Source organism: Bos taurus, chromosome 22, assembly GCF_002263795.3.
Source record: "Bos taurus isolate L1 Dominette 01449 registration number 42190680 breed Hereford chromosome 22, ARS-UCD2.0, whole genome shotgun sequence".
Taxonomy (NCBI): domain Eukaryota; kingdom Metazoa; phylum Chordata; class Mammalia; order Artiodactyla; family Bovidae; genus Bos; species Bos taurus.
In genome coordinates this window covers 56,735,058-56,756,920 of record NC_037349.1, presented here as the reverse complement: position 1 = coordinate 56,756,920, position 21,863 = coordinate 56,735,058, and the positions used below count along the sequence as shown (strand labels likewise).

Below are 21,863 nucleotides of genomic sequence, written 5' to 3'. Positions count from 1 at the left end.
CTTACGAAGACCACAGCTAGAATCTTTAACCTCTTGCAAGAGTCAGCCTGTGACAGCTACATTCTTTAGCTCTCTGCTCGCTGGGAAAAAGCAAGAAGCCCATTCCCAGATACCCTTAGGAGAGTCATCCCACTGTAAGGAGAACAGGGCTGTCTGTAGGACGTTGGCGTGGGTCCGCTGTACAGGCTGACACTGCTAGAGGGTCCTCGACCATGACGTCCAGGTAATGGGTGACTTCCCTCAGTTACTTCAGCAACCTGGATGGCACTAGGAAGGTGGTTGTGTTTGCTTCTCTCCTCGTGATCACCTAGGTGACATCTTGACCGGAGACTCTTTCTGTTCCCTTTCTGTGTGTCTTCATGAGACTGCCCAGTCCTCAGGGCTAACGTCACAGCTGGTCTTTTCTTTGTTTCAGAAATTACCATGGTTGACACAGAGATGCCGTTTTGGCCCACCAACTTTGGGATCAGCTCCGTGGACCTTTCTATGATGGATGACCACTCCCATGCCTTTGACATCAAGCCCTTCACCACCGTTGACTTCTCCAGCATTTCCACTCCGCACTATGAGGACATTCCGTTCCCAAGAGCTGACCCGATGGTTGCAGATTATAAGTATGACCTGAAGCTCCAAGAGTACCAAAGTATGAGGTTTATTTCACTTTTCAGACTGTTGAGACTAGAATTGGACTAAGCTCTCGTGCACAGTAGGGTAAATGCTCCCAGGACTAATGGCTGTGGTGAAGACATTTACCATTCATTTATTCATCCACTTGTCCACGAAATACTAAGTGTTTATAATTGACCAAGGGCTTCCCAGGTGGCTCAGATGGTAAAGAATCTGCCTGCAATGTAGAAGACCTGGATTCTATCCTTGATTCCCCTGGAGAAAGGAATGGCTACCTACTTACTCCCTTGTTCTTATCTGGAAAATTCCATAGACAGAGGAGCCTGGCAGGCTAAAGTTCTTGGGAAAAAGTGTCAGACACAACTGAGTGACTGATACTTCCACTTCCCAGGTGGCTCAGTGGTAAAGAATCTGGCTGCAGCGCAGGAGACGTGGGTTTGATACCTGGGTCGGGAAGATCCCCTGGAGGAGGAAATGGCAACCCACTCCAGAATTCTTGCCATGGAGAATCCCATGGACAGAGGAGCCTGGTGGGCTCAGTCCAGGGGTTGAAAAGAGTACATGACTGTGTGACTGAGCCGACACACACATGTAACTGACCAGCACGGCAGGTCGTGTGTGAACACCCTGGATCATCATTCCTTTTCCTCCCTCCCCTCGTCTCTCTGTTTTCTTCTTCCCTTTTCAGGGACAGTCTCCAGCGTGATTACAGTGCTAGCTGTATATCAGGCTAAATGTCCATCCCCCCACCCCCCCAAATTTTGATTCATTGTTTCTACTTTTAAGTAGATAAGTAACAGTTTATTACCTCCTTTAACTTATCGCTAAATCACTATTACTTTAATGCAACTTTCCTAATTCTGCAGTTTGAGCAGCTTACACTGAAACCTATTTTTCAGCACAAATTTGAATGTTGACATTGTACACTATTGATAAATCTCCATGCCATTAATGCAGTTCACATCAAGAAAAACTAAAACTGCACTTTTCAAGATAAGATAAATTTCTGTGATGCTATTTCCTTGATTTTTATCTCTTTGCTGATATGCTGGTTTTCCAGAGCAACCACTGTGTAATTGGCAGCCATTACTTGACAAGAAGTAAGAACTTCCTGTATTTCTAGTTTTTTTTTTTTTTTTAAGATAAATTATATACTCGGTTATATTTACATGTGTGATTTCAGTTGAAGCCTAATATGGAAATTTAATAGGCTTGATCCTGACCAGCAGGAAGATAGTGCTTGCTTTCCAAAGTGTCTCTCTCTATCAAAGATCATTTTACAAACCATCTTTTCTGACTCAATATTGATGAGAACCTGGTCTCTTACTTTTCATGTACCCTCAAGCTGGGCATACCATTTCCTTCTCAGTTCCTTTTGTGTTTCCTTTGCAAGAGTGGTTTAAAAACACTTCTAAAATACAATATTTAAGTTTAAATGTATAATTTAATATTGTCATGAATGCCAAATACAGCCCATAGAAAAATAACCTTCATGATTTCAGATATTATATATTTCCTGTGGGAACTTTAGTATCATGAGGTACTGGAGGGTCATAGAACCATAAACTTACTTCCCTTCCCAATTTGTTTTCACAGGTTAGGCCCAGAGGTTGTGACTTGCATGGGATTACAAAGCCCACTTTTTCCTGTGTCCTTTTCATGTTCCATAGTGCATCTAACCTAAATAATAAAATATGGTAATAAGGTATACTATAACGACATGCCCTGCTGCCTGTTTAGCATTGTTTTTCCTGTGATGATTGTCTGCTCCTGTTTTTCTGTACACAGGTGCAATCAAAGTGGAGCCTGTATCCCCACCTTATTATTCTGAAAAGACTCAGCTGTACAGTAAGCCTCATGAAGAGCCTTCCAACTCCCTCATGGCCATTGAATGCCGGGTCTGTGGGGATAAAGCGTCAGGGTTCCACTATGGAGTTCATGCTTGTGAAGGATGCAAGGTAAAAAAAAAAAAAGATCATTTTTGAAATAATTTGCTGAAAAGGTACCTAGGTTTTCATTTCGTGTTGCAAACAGATGGCAAAGAATTGAGACAAAGCTGTCAAACTTTTAAATATCTTTGGTAAAACCCATCCTTTAGATGATATAATACTTGAAAACCTAAGAAAATCATTAAAAAGCAAGGCTACTGTGCCTCACTTCGTTTTTTCCGAATTGGTCCTGTGCAGCGCTGATCTAATTCCACCTTCGCATTTTGCAGATTACAAAAAAAGAAATTGCTTGCTCAAGGTAACATGGCATGACAGTGATGGGCTGACCCCAAACAGAACGCAGATCTCCTGAATCTCCTAATGCTTTTTCTTTCCACTATACTGTGTAATATTCTGTATATGTAGATAGATGGATAACCTTCATTTGAGCCTTACCACACTCCTATAAGGTTGAGCTTATTTATGGCCACTTTGCAGGTGTAGAAATCTTGTGTCACTGAGATTTCCCCCACGGTCATCCATTGTAAGTGGCACATCGATACACCTTCTGACTCCTAAACCGATGCTGTATGTTTCCTTATTCAGCATCAGTGTGAGCCATGTGTTATGGTTAGGCAAAGAGATACAGCTGTTATGGAAAAGAGATACCCTTTATCTTCACCTCCTTTCTTTGTGAAAAAGGCTATTTTGGAAAGTTCTTTTAGTAATTTTCTGCCCAACTATTGAGAAAATGTTAATCTACTCATGTTTTAAAATGTAGTCTTTTAAAAGAATTAATTCTAATAGGCTCCATGAATAAAATAGTAATCGAATAGTATTATATACTCTAGGGCTCAGAATAAATTGTGGATAAATATTTACCTTATAAAATAATGCTGCTTGTATAAGATCAGGTTCAATCATCAGTAGGGCTTTTTGTTCAGAATGAAGATATGTGACAGCAGTTAAGTAGGTTGGAAGATCTGTGTTCCTAACTGGACCATGAGCCAAAAAAGGAAGTTAATATTTACTGAATTTTGCTATACACCAGATATTGTGTAAGATGCCTTTGTCTATATTATATTTTTAACCATATCCTGCCTAAGTTTTCACATCTATAACATGATGGTATTGATTTAGATGATCACTAAAGCCTCTCCAATCCAAAAGTTTATTTTTCTAAAGGCAACCTAATAAAGTGAAAGAGACAAGTTAGTGGTTACGTGGCCACTTGTCCATGGTCTCTAACCAATCACATGAGGATTTCAGCCTCAGTCACTCATGTATAAAATAATTCAGCTAGAGTAGCTCACCAAAGGGCTTCTGATTCATCTCTGAGTCTAAAATTCCAAAATGACTCCTGGCAAGAGATGCTTTCATTTAAAACATGAAAACTCATTCATTCAATGATTGAAACCAAACTAAAATATCTGTAACCTTATAGGAAATCATTATGTTCTCAAGGAATAGTAAGAACCTGTCATTTTACTCAATTAGATTTATGTAATTTTGAGGAAATTGTGGCTAAATTCTTAGAAGTAGTTGAAGAAATCACCTAGTTTTGATTATCTTGGTAATTTATGTTGATAAATAAAGTATGGTTGGTTAAGTTTCCACAGTATAATATTGTTTTTTATGGGCTGGTAAAGCAGTTAGAAAACAAGAAGTTTTAAGCAAATAGTTTCATTGTGATTCTATTCATCAGATATTTGTGGAGAGTTAACATTTCTGAGAACAGCTAAAAATTGAATGGTGATTTAAGGACTAACCAATCAACCAAAAATTGAAAAGACAGATATTGTCAGCAGTTGCATATAGTGTTAAAGCTAAGTTCTAAGGGCATAAAAACTTAGAAGATCAAAGCAAACAAAGAAGAAAAGAAGCAAAAAGAAGAGAAAAGAGGGAGGAGAACACTCAGGTGCCCTCTAGTTACGAACAGAAATGTTCTAAGGCAGAGACGGAGAATTAACACTTAAAACCTGATGAATCCAGAGGAGTCCTTCACCTACCAGAGACAGACAAGCAAGAGAAGTAGAAGAAAATTCACAGTATTGTATAGTAACCTCCAGTAACTTGTAAACCATCCAAAATAAAGATTACAGACTTCCTCTGAAAGGAAATCAACCCTGAATATTCATTAGAAGGACTGATACTGAAGCTGAAGCTCCCTCCACTACTTTGGCCACCTGATGGGAAGAGACAACTCATGGGAAAGGACCCTGATGCTGGGAAAGATTGAAGAGAAAAGGAGAAGGGGAAGCAGAGGATGAGATGGTTGGACAGCATCACCGACTTAGTGGGCATGAATCTGAGCAAACTGAGAGATAGTGAAGGACAGGGGAGCCTGCCACACTGCAGTCAGTGGAGCTGCAAAGTGTTGAACACGACTTAGTGACTGAACAGCAGCAACAAGAAGACGAAAATACAAAGAAGGTTATGCCAACCTTAGAAGGGGGAATAGGCATCTGCCCATTTTAAAGATAAGAATAAGAAAAATGTTAGAGGAATAATATAATTTGGCTTCTCCAAGTATGTCAGCAGTTCTCAAAGTGTGGTTTGGGGGTGGGGTCCCTACGACCTTTTCCAGATACCCATGAGGTTGATACTGTTTTCATAATAATATTAATTTGTTGTTTGCCTTGTTCACTCTCATTGTCTCAGGAATGGAAGTGGAGTGTTCTAGAAAATACATGACACCGAATGGTCGCATAGTTCTAATGCCTGATGGAATGTGACCTGAATGTTCTTGTACCTAATAATGTCTCAGGTTTTATTTCTAATCTAATCAACATCAATAGGTATAGCTCACATAAATTAAAACTGTTTAGAAACCTCAACGTTTTGGGGTGAGTAAAGGGGGACTGAGACCAGAACTATTGTTATAGGCTGAAGACATGCTTACTCATTCTTCAGTGCTTTGGAGGTAAACAGAATTGCTGCCACACTCTGAATGCCATCGTTAGACCAGTTAGAGCAGTGCCCGTCAGTAATCAAAGGTACCACCTTAATGGGACTTCCTTGGTGGTCCAGCGATTAAGAGTCCACCTGCCAATGCAGGAGACATGGGTTCAGTCCCTGGCCTGGGAACTAAGATCCCACATGCCCCAGGGCAAGTAAGCCTCTGCACCACAGCTGCTGAGCCCACATACCCTAGAGCCTGTGCTCCACAGCAAGAGGCCACTGCAGTGAGAAGCCCACACAGCATAACTAGAGAGGAAGCCCTGCTTGCTGCAGCCAGAGGAAGGCGGTGTGCCACAGTGAAGACCCAGCACAGCCATAAATAAATTTTAAAAAGATACAGCCTTAGCTCACCAACAATACTCAGTGAAAGTGAAATTAACACACATGTTAGACTGCGTTAAAAGAAGGTGTTTTGGCAATTTAACATTTGTCATTTCAGTAGAATGTGGGATACACCCATAATTAAAATACAGTTGGCCACAAACCTACAAACTAATTTACAATAGAAACAAAAAATAGCTATCTTGCTCAAGACGGCTGTCGGGAGATCTTCGTAAACATATCTACATGCCAGGGGAACAGGTTTATTTGACCCTTGCCAAAGTTCAGACAGAAAAAAATGTTTGGATTACAGGAAAACAGTGATAGATTCTTCAGTTACTAATATTACTGACGTAGGTAATATATAATCTGTAACTAATGAAAGGTTCATACACTTTAGAACTTGCAAAGCTGACATTGATTGCTTATAATTTGGACATTTATTTTTTTCCCTAATAGGTTTCATAATATTTTTGTGTCTGTAGTGAAAGATAATTCTAGAACCATAGACTTAGTAAAGATACAAGGAAACACTACCATACAATACTGTATAATCTATTTTTATATTTCTATGTATTTTTGTATTCCTACCTCAGGAAGAGTTTTTAGTATATTCCCGTGCACCAGTGACAGCTCATTGATTCAGCCTCTGTGGGCCATATCATGTTAAAGCTGACTTCAGATCTGACACAGGGCATTTAATCTCATTGTAAAATTTAAATACCACTCAGGTCTCATTGTACCTGAAGTTTTATTACTAATAAAGCAATGAAGGAGAAGTTGGAGAAAATGTTTTAAGGAAGAAATAAGCAGGCTTTATGTTCTCACAAGCAAGTGTGAAGATTTTATAATAAAAATATACACAAAGCAATTTATGGTGACTGATGCATCTCCATCACACCAGTTCATAGACTTCATGGTGATCAGAACTCTGAACTGTTGAAATGGCACTTCATTTTTGGACACTGACATAATAAAAATGAGTGTTTCTTTCTTGGCAATGAAGAAAATTTGGGGGGAGCCTGCTTCATTCATCAAGTAAAGAAATAAGTTTTACAAAAAACACTAAATGAGAGCCTTGTATCTTCCTCTCTAGGTTTCTTGAAAAAGTCAGATGACAAGAAAATGGTTAGTTATCATGAACTTAGTCTTAAAAACTTTTTTTTAAGTAAAAGCAGTTCCAAGCTTGTACTGGGGTTTGTATACATTTAGTTCAAGATTTTATGTGTATGGTCAGTGCATATATGATATACAGAATGATGATCCTTTAACATTGGAATCATTACAAAAAATGTGATACTCTTTGAAAGACATCATAGGGGTCAAAACAAAAAACAAATCACATTATAAACGTTAAACTTAAAAAACATAGTTATTGTATTAAAAAGTCTTCATCTCCAACCATGCCAAAAAAGGTGAGTACTCTGGGACCTGTCAGATAGCCGAGCAGCATTTTCAACTACTAGTATTGGGTTTTAAAAGTGAAGCTCAGAGAAGCAGCCAAAGATATCATGAAATATATATGACCCAATGGCAAAAATCAAAGCAAGATTTCTCAACAGTATTTAACAGTGGCAACAGTTCTGTACTTTAGCCTTCTGTGAATCAGTCAGGGGGAAAATGCGTTTTAAATATTCAAAGCATCTTAGAACCCTCTGAGAATTAAAGAGGTTTACCTTTCCACCATACCCTACACAGGACATATCCTTTGAGATAGTGCTGATCTCACAAGAGGTAGGGGAAACTCTCCAAAACATTAGTAGCAAAACAAGCAAACAATCCTAGGTCTTGAACTGCAGCTTCAGGCACACTTGGAGGGGCAGAGTTTCCTCATGATAGATGCCCAGCTTCTGAGTTAAGCCAGAATTCCCAAGAGAGTCTGAAATAGTCATAAGTCAGTGGCACTCCTGACTTCCAAAAGAAGGATCTTCAAATTCTCTTTGGAGGAAGGAATTCCCAATTTTTACCCTGTAGGATTCTCACAGTTTAAGGTCAAGAAATGACTTCAAAGTAAAATATCAGCAAGCACATAAATAGGCAGCTAGCTTGATGACATGCATCAGAGGTAAACAAGTAAACAGGCTTCTCCACCCCTACCCAAGAATGCAGATATTGGAACTGCCTGGTCCAGAACGTGCAGCTGTGTGTGAGTTGTTTAAAGATAGAGGGCAGAATCACAGCAATGAATGAACAATAATAGACTATCAAGAATGACCAACAGCCTTGAAAATAAGTGAAACTTCTAAAAGTGAAAAATATGATCATTGAAATAAAAATTCTATGCAAGGGTTAAATAGCATACTGGACACAGCAAAAGAAAGGATTACCAAACTGAAAGATATGTGCAAAGAAGTTATTAAAAAAGAAACCAACAATGTTTTAAAGAACATATCCCACCTAGAATCTGCTAGAATTTGAAGCCTCTTTTACTTCTTGAAGGATTCATAGGATCTTTGAATATTAAAAATATGTCTTCTTTACTAATGAAGAGTAATATACAGAACTCTTCTCACTGATGAACTTTGGTGAGAAATGTTTGCTTTTCCTTACTTTTGCCATTGCATTTTTTTTTTTTCATCTTATTTGGCTCTTCTGATGTTTACCTTTGTGATCAACATTAATGGCAAGAAGATAAAAAATATAAAAGAGAAATTCAGAAATATGGAAGGCTTGAAAAGAAAGTCTTAACATCTAATTGGAATACAAGAACCAATGAACAAGTGAAACCATGATGCAGAAAACGTCCAAGAAGATAAAGAAATCCATGGCTAGACACACTACGGTAAAACTGCAGAGTACAAAAAACAAAGAGAATTAAGTGCAACCAAAGTCAGTTGACAGCAGACATCTCAACAGAAACAATGAAAGCATAGAGCCAATGGAATCCAGACTGTTAAGAGGAAAAACTGAGTACCCTGTGACTCTTTCAAGAATGAGAGCAAAATGAAAAGGTTTACATGTTAAAAAAATAAAAAGACTAAAATAATATTCTTCAAGGATAGTAAGCCATAGAGAGGAAAATCTCTTTGCAAAATCTATATGTAGTATGATACTACTTAATAAAGCCCGCAATCAAGCATACCTACAATGTATTTTTAGTTTATAGGCTGTATGGTAAAGCTGTGTTTTTTTAAAAGGTCAGGGAAATGATAAGCTCAAAATTAGGGTTATGATTATATTGTCAAGCAGCCACAGGAGCAACAGTTGGATAAGGGAAGAACACATAAGTGCATGCACATGGCTGGTTATGATTTTAAATCTTGAGTTGCATAATGGGCTCATGTGTGATAATTATCTTACTATGTTTTATAGTGAAAGTCACTCAGTCATGTCCGACTCTTTGTGACCCCATGGACTGTCACCCGCCAGGCTCCTCTGTCTGTGGGATTCTCCAGGCCACAATACTGGAGTGGGTAGCCATTCCCTTCTTCAGGGGATCTTCCCTACCCAGGGGTAGAACCCAAGTCTCCCGCATTGCAGGTAGATTCTTTACCAGCTGAGCCAGCAGGGAAGCCCATTATGTTTTACAGTTACATGCATTTCCTACATGTTTGTAATTATTACATTTAATAAGATAGCTTCAAAACCTGAAAGGAAAAAAGTGTGCCAATGACCTTTTAATATCTCAGTCATAGTTTAGAATCTCAAAATATCAGAGATGGCCCAGGAAGGAAGTTAAATGACACATATTTATTCAACAAAATACTTTAATGGGGCACTATTGTTAGTGTCTGGGTTAAGGGTTAGCCCTATCCCCAGGGAGCTCAGAATTATAGTTGAGCAGTGAGAGAGGGGCAGAAAATAAACATAAATAACTAAATTATGTGGCACATTAGGAAGTCATAACTGCTAATGGAGCAGGGAGATGGCAGGTAAGAGCAGAATAAAGCAGAGCAAGAATTGCCGATGAGGGGTGGGGACAGGGACAGGCCACAGTATTGAATAAGGTAGATAAACCTCATTAAGACGTTGAAACGTTAACACAGCTTGAAAGCAGTGAGGGAAACAGGCAATTGTATATTTGGAGCATGAGCTTTCCACATGAGAGAAGGAAGATGAGAGTGCCTTCAGGGCTGGAGTTGTGACAGCTAAGATGGAGAAAGTTGCAGTGAGGTAAGCTTGTAGGGTATGACCAGGACTTCAGTGGTGGTCGTGCTGGGTTAGAGATAATGTTAGATTTCCAAGTGAAGTTGTCAAGTAAACAGCTGAACATACTTGTCTAGAGTTCAAGGTAGAAATCTGGAGAAAGTCAAAATGCATGTCAGTGGTAGAATCAATCCTAATTCAGTGCTTTTTGTATTCAAACAGGGCCAGATAAATTTGAAAGAATTAAAAAGTGGGTTGCATGAGAATGAATGCAATAGAAATGAGTAGGAATATTCTCAACAACAACAAAATGGAGTTAGAAAACATTTCTCATTAGAATTTTTTCAGGTCTTTCAAAAATAAACAGCAGAATTCAGCCTCAAATTGACATGTTTGCTATTTTGAGATAGTGGTCAAGTTTCTGAGAACATATATATTACTTCTCCTGTTATTTTCTGTTATCTCTGTTTGTAGGCTACAGTGGTTATGGAACACTCTTTCAAATGCATAAATAAATGAAACCAATTTTGTAGGAAATTATGCAACATAGAGAATTCCAAAAAAAATTACCCACATGTGGATTTTTATTGGCCTTGCTCATGTTTTAGAATGAAATGACTCTAAGTTTGCCAAACTGCTTAGCACAATTATAAGGTTAGGGCATGCTGCTGGAATGATTTACAGAGAGACTGAACTGATTACATGGTGTTTTATTTGCATTACATTAAATCCAGAGCACTTCTTAGAGCTTGCTGAAATCCAGATGTGGGGCCAAGATGCACTGAATGACATCAGTGGGTTGTGGTCACTAAGAGCTAAAAAAGGGACACTGGAGATCCTCTGTTCCTTTAGTTTATAGCAGAGAAGACTGAGAGAGCTTAAGTGATTTGTCTAAAGTCACCATTGACGGAACGTGTCAAGAGCCTACAGTATCTAATACTCAGGCCAGTGTGGCTTTCAGCCATTGTCACAAACACTTAACACTTGCTTCTTTTCTCCCTCGCCCATATTCCTTTGTAGGGTTTCTTCCGGAGGACAATCAGATTGAAACTTATTTACGATAGGTGTGATCTTAACTGTCGGATCCACAAGAAAAGTAGAAATAAATGTCAGTACTGTCGGTTTCAGAAGTGCCTTGCTGTGGGGATGTCTCATAATGGTAAGTGAGCACTTTGTGCCCGCACTCGACGCTTCTCATCACGGCTGCTAGACCCGTAGACCCGAGGGCCGTGGCTGAAAACATGTTCAGTTTTCCCACAGATCGCCAGATTTCAGAAGACTGCATGCCAATAAAGCATTTCTCAATTAGGTCAGAGTTGTTCGGCTTTAAGTGTGAATCCTTCTGTCTTGTAGTTGGGCATTTGCCACGATGGGAGAAAAGACTGGAAGTCTGGGTGGTAATGAAAGTTACTGTAGTGTTCTGAAACACATGTAATATGAGAGTTGTGATTAATTTTTTGTGTTGCTTTAATAGTATTAAAAATAGAATTATATGTGTAAGTAGTTTCTACTTTTTTTTATTTTATAGGCGCATAGTTGACTTACAAAGCTGGGTTAGTTTCAGGTGTACAGCAAGGTGACTCAGTCACACATATGCATTTATCCACTTTTTTTTTTTTAAGATTCTTTTCTCACATAGGCCATTCAGAGTATTGAGCAAAGTTCCCTGTGCTATACAGCAGATTATTACTAGATATGTATTTTATACATTAGTTTCTACTTTAAATGTAAGAAAATTCTGATTTATGTATATGGAACTTTAGTGGTATATCAGACATAGATATACCTTTTTTTCTCTTTGCTATGCAGAAATGAGCAGAACCCTATCCTTGACTTTGTACAGCATACAATTTGTGGATTAAGCAAGTATTTTTAAAAGTTTCACAGAACTTCAATAGGAGAGTAAAACATTCTACTTTTTTGAACCTGTATCTTAAGTGAAGCTTATAATTAGGAGTGTCAGCTTAAGGGCAGGACTGTTAAAGACCCATGTTTTCATGAACTGTAGAACTAACTCAGTACAATCATGGGACATAGCCCTGTTTGAAGAAATAGCTCTTAATCGCCATTTGGCTTTCATTGGTTGACTGGCTCACAAAACAAGTTTTTGATGTAACTAGGTAGTATTATATTTGTCAAGTATTCATCAATTCTTTCAAAAGTTATTATGGGCTTAGAGATATATTGATAAAATGCCAAAGTAATCAAATTAAGTCTGAAGTCTAATGTCATCGTATGCCCTATTTTTCTTTCTTTTACCTTTTCCTCTCTCAAAACTTATCTGGTAAGAAGATATAATATTTGAAGTCAGCTGTCATCTATGAGGACTCAACAGCATCTGTGAAAATTAAATTTTTGTTCCATCATGCAGATTTTTTTTTTAACAGCAACAATCAAGATATTTGGGAATCACTAATTGAATAGGTCTTCTACCCTTTAAAAGTGGTTTACAAAATTATATTTGTATCGTTAATACGGGGTCATTTCCTCTAAAGGCAAGAATGTATTTTGAATAGTTCTACCAACTATATTAGACAGGATAGAAGTTTGGTCCAACTTTCCTAACAATTGATTACATCTGCTGTCTATACAACTTCAGTCATTAATTGCAGGATAATTTGCTGGTTTAATTCTACCAATTTCCTTTTTATTTCAGACTTCGTAAAGCAAGGGTACATTTTCAGTTGAAGGATTACATTTTAGGTGATGTGATCATGTTGCAGTAAATTTATTTTATCTTTATGAAGGAATCTTTGACTTTGAGGTCATTGTTATAAATACCACTTAGGAAAAGATGCCAGTTTTGCTTTCAGTTATATTTACTTTTTGTCCTTTAAAAATTGTCACTTTTCGTATTGAGGTACAATATATTTTCTGTTGCTTGCACATATTCATGTAAAATATATCCCCTGTTGCTTGTTGTTTATAGGCAAATAATTTAAAATGCAACTTTTATAGTATTGATGGTATAATTTTCTCTTTCCAGAAAAGTCAAAGCTATCATAAGCATGATAATTAGGTCATCTTTTGCCTTCTTGTGACCATTAGCTTACTCTATTTAGAGAGAGGAGCAGCCTTGTAGAGAGTGTTCAGTTAATTCTTACAAAGGTGAAAAAGGAAAGAAATTAAATATCATGGTATCAAAGATCATACTTTAGCATTTACAGGATTGCAAACATGACTAAGAAAATCCCTTTTCAGGGTGTTTTTTTTTTTTAATGGAAAAGGGCTGCACAGAAAACAGCTAGGTTTTCCCTATTCCATCCACTTTAGACAGAAGTTTTATTTTTCACAAATATTAAAAGTTAGTGAAACCTTAGCTTTACAGAATTAAGCATCTTTGGCTTAGACGGTAAAGAATCTGCCTGCAATGCGGGAGACCCGGGTCAGTCCCTGAGTCGGGAAGATCCCCTGGAGAAGGGAATGGCTACTGGCTCTGCCTGGTGAGCTACAGTCCATGGGGTTTGCAGAGTCAGACACAACTGAGCAACTAACACTTACACTTTCACTCGCTTTACTGATTAGGATGTTGTAGTATATAAATGATGCCTTTTTTCTTTTATTAAAAAAAAAAAAGCTGACAACTTTCAAAATACCTTCTTGCTGCTAAGTCACTTCAGTCGGGTCCGACTCTGTGTGACCCCATAGACAGCAGCCCACCAGGCTCCCCCGTCCCTGGGATTCTCCAGGCAAGAACACTGGAGTGGGTTGCCATTTCCTTCTCCAATGCATGAAAGCGAAAAGTGAAAGTGAAGTAGCTCAGTCGTATCCGACTCTTAGTGACCCCATGGATTGCAGCCTACCAGGCTCCTCCATCCATGGGAGTTTCCAGGCAAGAGTACTGGAATGGGGTGCCATTGCCTTCTCCCAAAATACCTTCTTAGCAGCTTGTTCAATTCTAGAAAAATGGTTTCACAAGTTTCTGTGGCTCTTCCCATCTTAAGGTAGTTCTCTTCTTTCCGGCAAACAGAAGCACCAGTGTATGTTGCAAAAAAGAAAAACCCGAATGGCAAATGACTTTAAACTGCAACATGTTACTTTTTGTTTCTGCAGTCTTCTTTGTGGTATGGGGGAAATCTCCCCAAATTCAAATAACTTTCAGAAGATATAACAGAGTGAAAAGTCCTAAGGCAGAGGCTGTGGTACCCACACCTTCAAGGCGTTCATTACTGCCCACAGTCCAGCCTCCACCTCCCTCTCCCACTGCTGCTTTTTCCACTTACATTTCAGACAAGCTGTATTCTTGGCTGTTGCTGCAAATTACCCGGTGATAGAACACCTCTGGCGCTCTGCTTCCTGTGCCCTTCCTTCCCTGTCAAAATCCTACCTAGTGTTGAAGGCCCAACTCAAACACCTTCTCTGCCATCCGGTTTCTGATTCCCCATTCTTTCTCTTCTGTGAGCTTCTTAACCTCTCCTGTAAGCACCACATTCTCAGAAAGCAAGGAAGCAAACAGACCTGTACTGCCAAAAACCAAACTATTGAAAACAGTAAAAAAGGAGAAGTTAGAGAGGGAAAAGTCAGGGAAATCCATCAGGAGGCCAGTGCAATACTGTGAACTCAGAGATTGGGCATGGCGAGAGGCGGCGGCATTGAAAGAAACATCACAGCCATGACCAATGAATGCACATGTCCAAGGGGAGAGAGGTTGTCAGAGATTATTCGAGGTGCTTAGTTTGGGTGACAGAGTGAGTTAATCAAGAAAGGAAAACAGGAAGAGGAGACAATTTGAAGGGGAAATAAAAAGTTTGATTTTCTGTTTCGTTAAATCATGGCTCAGATGGTTAAGAATCTGCCTACAGGAGACCCAGGTTTGATCCTGGAGTTGGGAAGATTCCCCTGGAGAAGGGAATGGCACCCTGCTCCAGTACTCTTGCCTGGGAAACCCTGTGGACAGAGGAGCCTTGGTGAGTTACAGTCCGTGGGGTCACAGAGAAACACGACTGAGCCACTGACTTGAGGTGCTTATAGAATATCCAGCGTCCACAGGCAAAGGGACACAGGAAGAAGTGAGAAATAAGGATACAAATCTCAGGGAAGAAAGGGCAGGAGTCTTTAGCACATTTTCTGCATTAGAGAGAAAACTTGAACTAGGAACAATAGAATGTAAATGAAGGAAGAGGGGCTGTCACGGAGTTCTGGAAAATAGCAGACAGAAAGATATGGGGAGCCAGAAAGGCAGAGACCAGTGTGAGAAACTTTTGAAATTAGAGGGTGCAGAAGGTCAGCAATGTGAAGGGCTGGGAGGAAGCCGGGGAGCTCAAGCAGAACGAGCACTTAGAACAGGCCCCTAGATGTGACCGTTAGAGGAGCTGTAGGGGCCTTTGTGAGAGCAAAGTTTTGGTGAATTTAAATGAGGAAAAGCTAGATTGCAGTGGTGCTGTTCGATCAGTCACTCAGTCATGTCCTACTCTTTGTGACCCAGTGAACTGTAGCCTGCCAGACTTCTCCATCCATGAGATTCTCTAGGCAGGAATACTGGAGTGGGTTGCCATTTCCTCCTCCAGGGGATCTTCCCGACCTAGGGATTGAACCTGCATCTCTTGCTTCTCCTGCATTGGCAGGCGAGTTCTTCACCACTGAGCCACCAGGGAAGCCCCCTTACTACACTTGATCCTAGCCAAAAGGCCAAGAAGCAGTGGCAGTGGGTTGGGAGGTAAAGAGTAAGACAGTGAGGGACAATAGCTCTTTCAGTAAGTTCAATGGTGGAGGAAAGAGCATGGGGTGGATTGTTCTGGGGTCAGAACCTTAAACCCTGCTTAGATGGAAAGGAAGGAGCTTGTAGAAAGCAGTACAGGAGAGGGAGAGAATAACCCATGCATATGTAGGCTCTCTTTTATGTTTTGGATCTACTGTACACATCCTTTTCATCCTTGTGTCCCCTAGTCCAGTTTGTTGAGCCAGTATCTTCCATCAAACGGGTGTTCAGTAAATGAATTGAACGATGTCACATAAGACTTCAGAGTCAGAAGATGAGGCTGTAGTATCTTGCTCATCTTGACTTTGGAGAGAAACCTGGACAATGTTTAAATGTCCTCTCCAAATAGTTTGAAAAACGTTACCCCCAACTTAAAAATTACTTAATCACGGTGATAAGACTGCCCCTTGTTTTACTGTAGAGGAGCCAGAAAATAAAATGATTGCCAAGTCCTGCAAAACCTCCAAATGCGCATATTTTTTCCCTCAAGAAAGAGAGGTGGAAAAACATAACTTATTGGCAACAGTCATATGAAAAGCAATAGTATTATTTTTCATACAAGTCTTGTTTACAGGCTACAGCTGTTGCAAAATAAACATGTTAAAAGTGGAAAAACTGACCATGAGACGAAGCCGTACTCATTGTCAAAAGCCTGATATGACTGCGAATTCACCCCTTAGATGTTAAAGGACAAAAATATTTTTAATAAGATCTTTAATCTTTAATAAGGCAACCTAATTCACTTGCCACCCCTACCATGTTCATTGCAGCATGATTTATAATAGCTAAGACATGGAAACTGCCGAAGTATCCACTGACGGATGAAAGGGTAAAGAAGTTGTGATGTGTGTGTGTGTGTATATATATACACACAGGAATATATGTATGTCTATACAGGAATGCACTCATTCATCCTGCCCTTTCTCTTCTGTAGCCATCAGGTTTGGGCGCATGCCACAGGCCGAGAAGGAGAAGCTGTTAGCGGAGATCTCCAGCGATATCGACCAACTGAACCCAGAGTCTGCTGACCTCCGGGCCCTGGCAAAGCATTTGTATGACTCGTACATAAAGTCCTTCCCGCTGACCAAAGCAAAGGCGAGGGCGATCTTGACGGGAAAGACGACAGACAAATCAGTTAGTTCTCTTCTACTGTCTTCATTTGGGGTGGCCGGGTTTTGTTGTTGTTTTCCCTTTGAGTAAATGACTTACCATGTGATGCACAGATGTGGTAAAGAATCTGCCTGCCATGCAGGAGAACTCAGTTCAATCCCTGGATTGGGAAGATCCCCTGGAGAAGGGGATGGCAACCCACTCCAATATTCTTGCCTGGGAAATCCCATGAAGAGAGTAGCCTGGCGGGCTACAGTCTGTAGGGTTGCCAAGAGTCGGACACGACTGAGCAACTAAGCACCCATGCATGTGTGTTGCACACACACACACACACACACACACACACACACACAGAGTACCATTCTGTGGTTGGCTGGTACCTACCACAGGCTGAGTCTAAAATAGAGGAGAGAGAGTGTTTTCAGATACAGTAAGTAAACATTATTTTAAATAGGGAAAAACTCCTTCAAGCTCTCCTAATAAAGGTTTTGAGACTAGAAAGGTACAGGTCATCTTGGTGGTGGTTTAGTTGCTAAGCACTGTCCAACTCTGCAGGAGTTCATCTTAACTTGAACAAATGAACTCAGGCTTCCCTCATGCCACCACGCTCTTTCAGGATCCATATCTTTTCTTTTCTTGGCATCAAAGTCACTGGCCACATTTGTACGCCTTCAGGCAGCCCTGTTTTTCTCTGGGAAGGGCCTGACCTAGGTTTGGAAAAGGTGGTCGATCCCATGATTGTATCGTGCAGAACTACTCAAGTACCTCTCAGAAGTTCTCTGTGGGGCATAAAAATATATTTCGGATATCACACCACCTTTCTTTCCTTGTAGGGCTGTCTTGATTATTATTCCCAGGGAGCTGGGAGCCCTGTCCTCGTGTTGTGTGTATGAGTTTTATCTTCTCAGAGGCTCTGAGCAGCCTGGGCTACTACGGGGGATTCTCAAACATCAGCAGGCACATTGATGACCTGTTCAGGAAACCCAGAGTGGGTGATAATGGTGGTTGAGTCCGTTTTCCAAGAGGTAGAATTCTTCCCTGATAACAAGCTGAGAAAGCACATGGGAATTATGTTGAAACAAACTATAACTGTGCCTGAACTCTGTCCCCAGTTCTGCCATCACCTTCAACTGTGACCTGGATCCCATCTCTGAACTGCAGTTTTCACAGGCAGGGTCGGGTTTTGAGTACAATGAAGTAGGTTCCTAGGGTAGTAAGAACCACAGGACATTCTGAAGACACTGTCCCAACCCTTGAAAGCCTTTTCATGCTGTCATTTATTTTCAGATGAACACCTGCAGGAGAGGTGTGCAATTACTGAACAAATGAACAGAAATGCTTAACTCTTTCCCCACTTAATTTTATTTGGGGGAAAGTTTTATCACCCGTTACTGTATTTTGATGACTATCTCAAGACATTATTTTTTTTTTATTTTAGCTATACCGTAAGAGTAAAATCAGCTAATAGAAAAGGAAAACTTGTTACGCAGTTGGCTGTGTAAAAAGCCAACTATCAACAAGGGCAGTGGGTTTCTTGACTGCCAGAGAGATCACTGGTGCCCTAACAGTATTATACCTCTATCCAGCTGCTTACAGGTTTTTAAAAGTCTTGCACATTCAGTATGTTCAAGACCCACACTACCTTGCAGCTGCTGTTATTATCCTCTTTTGTATTATCCTCTTTTGTCCTCCTCCCAGAAGCCAGTCCTGCCCATTGGCCAGCAATGGCCCCGTTGACAGAGACACTGTGTGTGAAATTCCCAAGAATTTTCACCTTGGGAAAACATTCTCAGTGATGGTTTATTTTTATGAATGTTTAGAACAGCAGGAGTTTCCCACCTTGTTCTGCTGCCCCAATACCTTCACAGTCAGGAAATCTTCCTTGTATTGTTTCGTTCTTCTCGAATTCTAGCGAGGAGCTACTGTCTTCCATAGGGCAGGCAACAGGTTGTACGTCATGATAAAGCTGAGTCTAGGGCTTCCCTGGTGGCTCCGTGATTAAGAATCCACCTGCCAACGCAGGAGACCTGGATTCAATCCATGCGTCGGGAAAATCCCCTGGAGGAGGAAACAGCAGAGACCACTCTAATATTCTTGCCCGGAGAATCCCGTGGACAGAGGAGCCTGGTGGACTACAGTCCATGGGGGTGTCAAAAGTGTCAGACACGACTTAGTGAGTAAACAACAAAAAGTGGAGTCTATGTATTCTTTAAATGAAAAAATGAGGGCACAGCCAAACAGAAACGAATGGCCCCGGCCTAGCTGATTTTACTGTGGAAGGTAAACTGTGTTCATTTAAAGGTTAGAGAAACAAGAAAATCAGAGCAGCCTGGCTAAATAGAGTTAACAGTGGAAGGCAGCTTGTGCCAGTTCTCTGAGAGGCCCATGTGTGACAAGGAGCCCAGCAGGAGACCCTGAGCTGGGAGAGGCTTGGTGACCAGGGAGAGCCCAGAGCACACTGTTTACTCCACAGTTTGCCTCGGGCCGTTCAGTTTCCAGAAACTACTTTCTCACCTTCTCTTTATCTCCCCATCCAGACCTGCAATCCACCCTGGAAGTCCTATTAATTTAATAGTACCTGAAAGATAAGAGGAAAGCATTAAAAAAAAAAATTTTTTTTTTTCTCCAGTAGTCAAGATTTTAAATTTACACTTCCAGTGGCCAGCATACTGTATGTTAACTGTGAGAGGTCCAGAGCCCAGTTCACCATAAATCACTTTCAAAGCTCACCGCAATTGAGTCTTTGGCTCTAAAAATGAAGGTAATTGTAGGCTCTTTGTGTGTTAGTTGCTCAGTCCTGTCTGACTCTACGACTCCATGGACTGTAGCCCGCCAGGCTCCTCTGTCCATGCAATTCTCCAGGCAAGAATACTGGAGTGGGTTGCCATTCCCTTCTCCAGGGCATCTTCCCGACCCAGGGATTGAACTGAGTTTCCTGCATTGCAGGCAGATTCTTTACCATTTGAGCCACCAGGGAACCAAGGCTCTTTATGGGATGTTAATATTAGTATCTCAGTTGTGTCTGACTCTTTATGACCCCATGGACTGTAGCCTGCCAGGCTCCTCTGTCCATACGATTCTCCAGGGAAGAATACTGGAGTGGGTTTCCATTCCCTTCTCCAGGGGATTTCATGGCGGCGGGGGGGGGGGAGGGGGGCGGGGGGGGGCAGTGAAGCCCCAAACTTTTATGGGGTAAATAGGTATTAAGCTGTTTTAAGGGAAAGTGCCATAAAATGCTTAATTATCGGCTTCCCCCTATAGTAACTAAGGCTGTGCTTTGTCTATAATGGTTACTCAAAACGTGTTTGCTTAATTGAATTAAAAGCTGCTGCCTATGGCCTTTGAAATTCTGGACTTTAATCAGAAGGCCTTTAGCCCAAGATTTGCTCACCAACCTGGACATCATTAAAAATCTGGATGGAGGCAGAATTGCCTCTTGTTAGGGTCTGGGAAGGAAAGAGAGACTGGGCCAAATTAGAATAATCCACCCTCTGATTACACAAAACTGAAATTGAATTGTTTGGCTCTCTCTTTTCTCCTTATCTTGCAAAATCAAATTAAGCACTAGTGGAAAGAAATAGTGCAGAGAGGAATATGGGAAAGGGAAAAAATAAAATCAGAATGTGATTTCCAATGAGACTAGAGATTTGTTCTTTATCTTACATGGTCATGTTATTCATTTGATAGCATCTATCTCAGGGCTGTTATGTTATCTCTTCTTGGCCAGGACTTTTGAAAGTGAAGATTTGCATTGATAGGAAAAGTTTTGCAGAAGTGCGGACTCTTGAGAGGATGGGGGGACCTGGAAAAGGGGCCATGGCTGGTGCAGGAAAGCGATTTGGGCCTCACTGCACACCCCACTGGAACTGTTGTCATTAGGGTGGGTTCTGCCAAGCCGGGGGAAGGCTGCTCAGCATAGTGGATAACCAGTTACCCAGAACCTTTGGGAAAGGAAATGGCTTTACTGAAGAGGTCTTTCTTTAAATTTATCTTCCTGCTCCATTTAACCATTGCCTGTTCTGTCTCATTGGTGAAGTGCCTGCTAGTCTTTCAGGCCCAGCTCCAGCATTTGCCTCCAGGTAAACCAGAGCTTCTCCCTTCCCCACTCAGCTCTCCTCTGTCTCTTATTCCCTGGTGCCATTGGCACTGTGCAGAACAAGTAAATGAGCAGATCAATTAAATGCTCCTTTTTAAAGAAATATTTATTCATTTGGCTGCATTGGGTCTTTGTTGCAACACAAGAGATCTTTCCTTGCAGCGCACATTCTGTGGCATGTGGGCTTAGTTATCCCGTGGCATGTGGGATCTTAGTCCCTTGACAGGGCTCGAACCCATGTCGCCAGCTTTGCAAGATGGATTCTTAACCAGTGGGCCACGAGGGGCTCCCCTCCTATCTTTTAAATTTAGACGTCATACCTTTAGAATATAATGGTCCCACTTTCATTGTCCTTCCTCAAAGAATAATATTTGGGAACTTTAGGCTCTGGGTTTAGGGGAAGATGGGGAATTGGAATCACAGGATGTGGGACATCAGAGAAGAAACTTTAGGAGCACTGGACCTTTGAGCCACCCTCAGATAGAAATGGAACTGACTCTCCCCATGGTCTGTTTCCTGTCAATGGCTTGTTCCCGCCCAGACCCCTTCTTTGAGAGGGGGTCTACAGAACTCTTAAAACCACGAATATGCTAGAACCAGGGTGCTGTGTCTCCTGAAGGCAACCTGAGAACTGAATGGACTTTGGAAGTTCCCAGTGTTTGACTGTTACCCTGCTGTGATGATCACACTGGGTGTATGGTTGTCACATGATCCCATGTTTGTTGATGAAAATAAACAGAGAGTGGTTTTCAAAAAACCATTTCCAGTGCCATGGTTTGTCATAAAACAATAAATAGAAAAACCCTTGGTGTGTCTGCCAGCTTTTCACTCCATATCTGAGGGATGGTGAGGCCCTCCTGGCTGCACTCTGTCTGCAAATAAGGAATAAAGCTTGTTATTTATACTGTATTGGACTTTGGGTCCCGAAGCATCGCACTGCTTATAATGCATATATGTGGAGTCACTGTTTTTATAATTGCAGGAGCAAACTGGTGCCATCATAAAAATGGTTCTTCTAAACAGTGTGTGAAATAGT

At 40.8% G+C, this 21,863-nt stretch overlaps 1 protein-coding gene and 1 long non-coding RNA gene across 3 annotated transcripts in view; both read left to right on the top strand.

Moving 5' to 3' along the window:
* The window catches only part of PPARG-TSEN2, a 214,416-nt gene that overhangs the window by 76,055 nt on the left and 116,498 nt on the right, over positions 1–21,863 (top strand). For both annotated transcript variants that reach the window (NR_003096.1, NR_003097.1), the window contains 4 exon segments: positions 416–643; positions 2,416–2,585; positions 10,944–11,082; positions 16,556–16,755. This is a non-coding gene — a long non-coding RNA (PPARG-TSEN2).
* Positions 1–21,863, top strand: part of PPARG (peroxisome proliferator activated receptor gamma) — a 65,233-nt gene that overhangs the window by 18,886 nt on the left and 24,484 nt on the right. Inside the window, 4 exon segments of the mRNA NM_181024.2 lie at positions 416–643; positions 2,416–2,585; positions 10,944–11,082; positions 16,556–16,755. Of these exon segments, the coding sequence (NP_851367.1) occupies positions 416–643; positions 2,416–2,585; positions 10,944–11,082; positions 16,556–16,755 (737 nt within the window).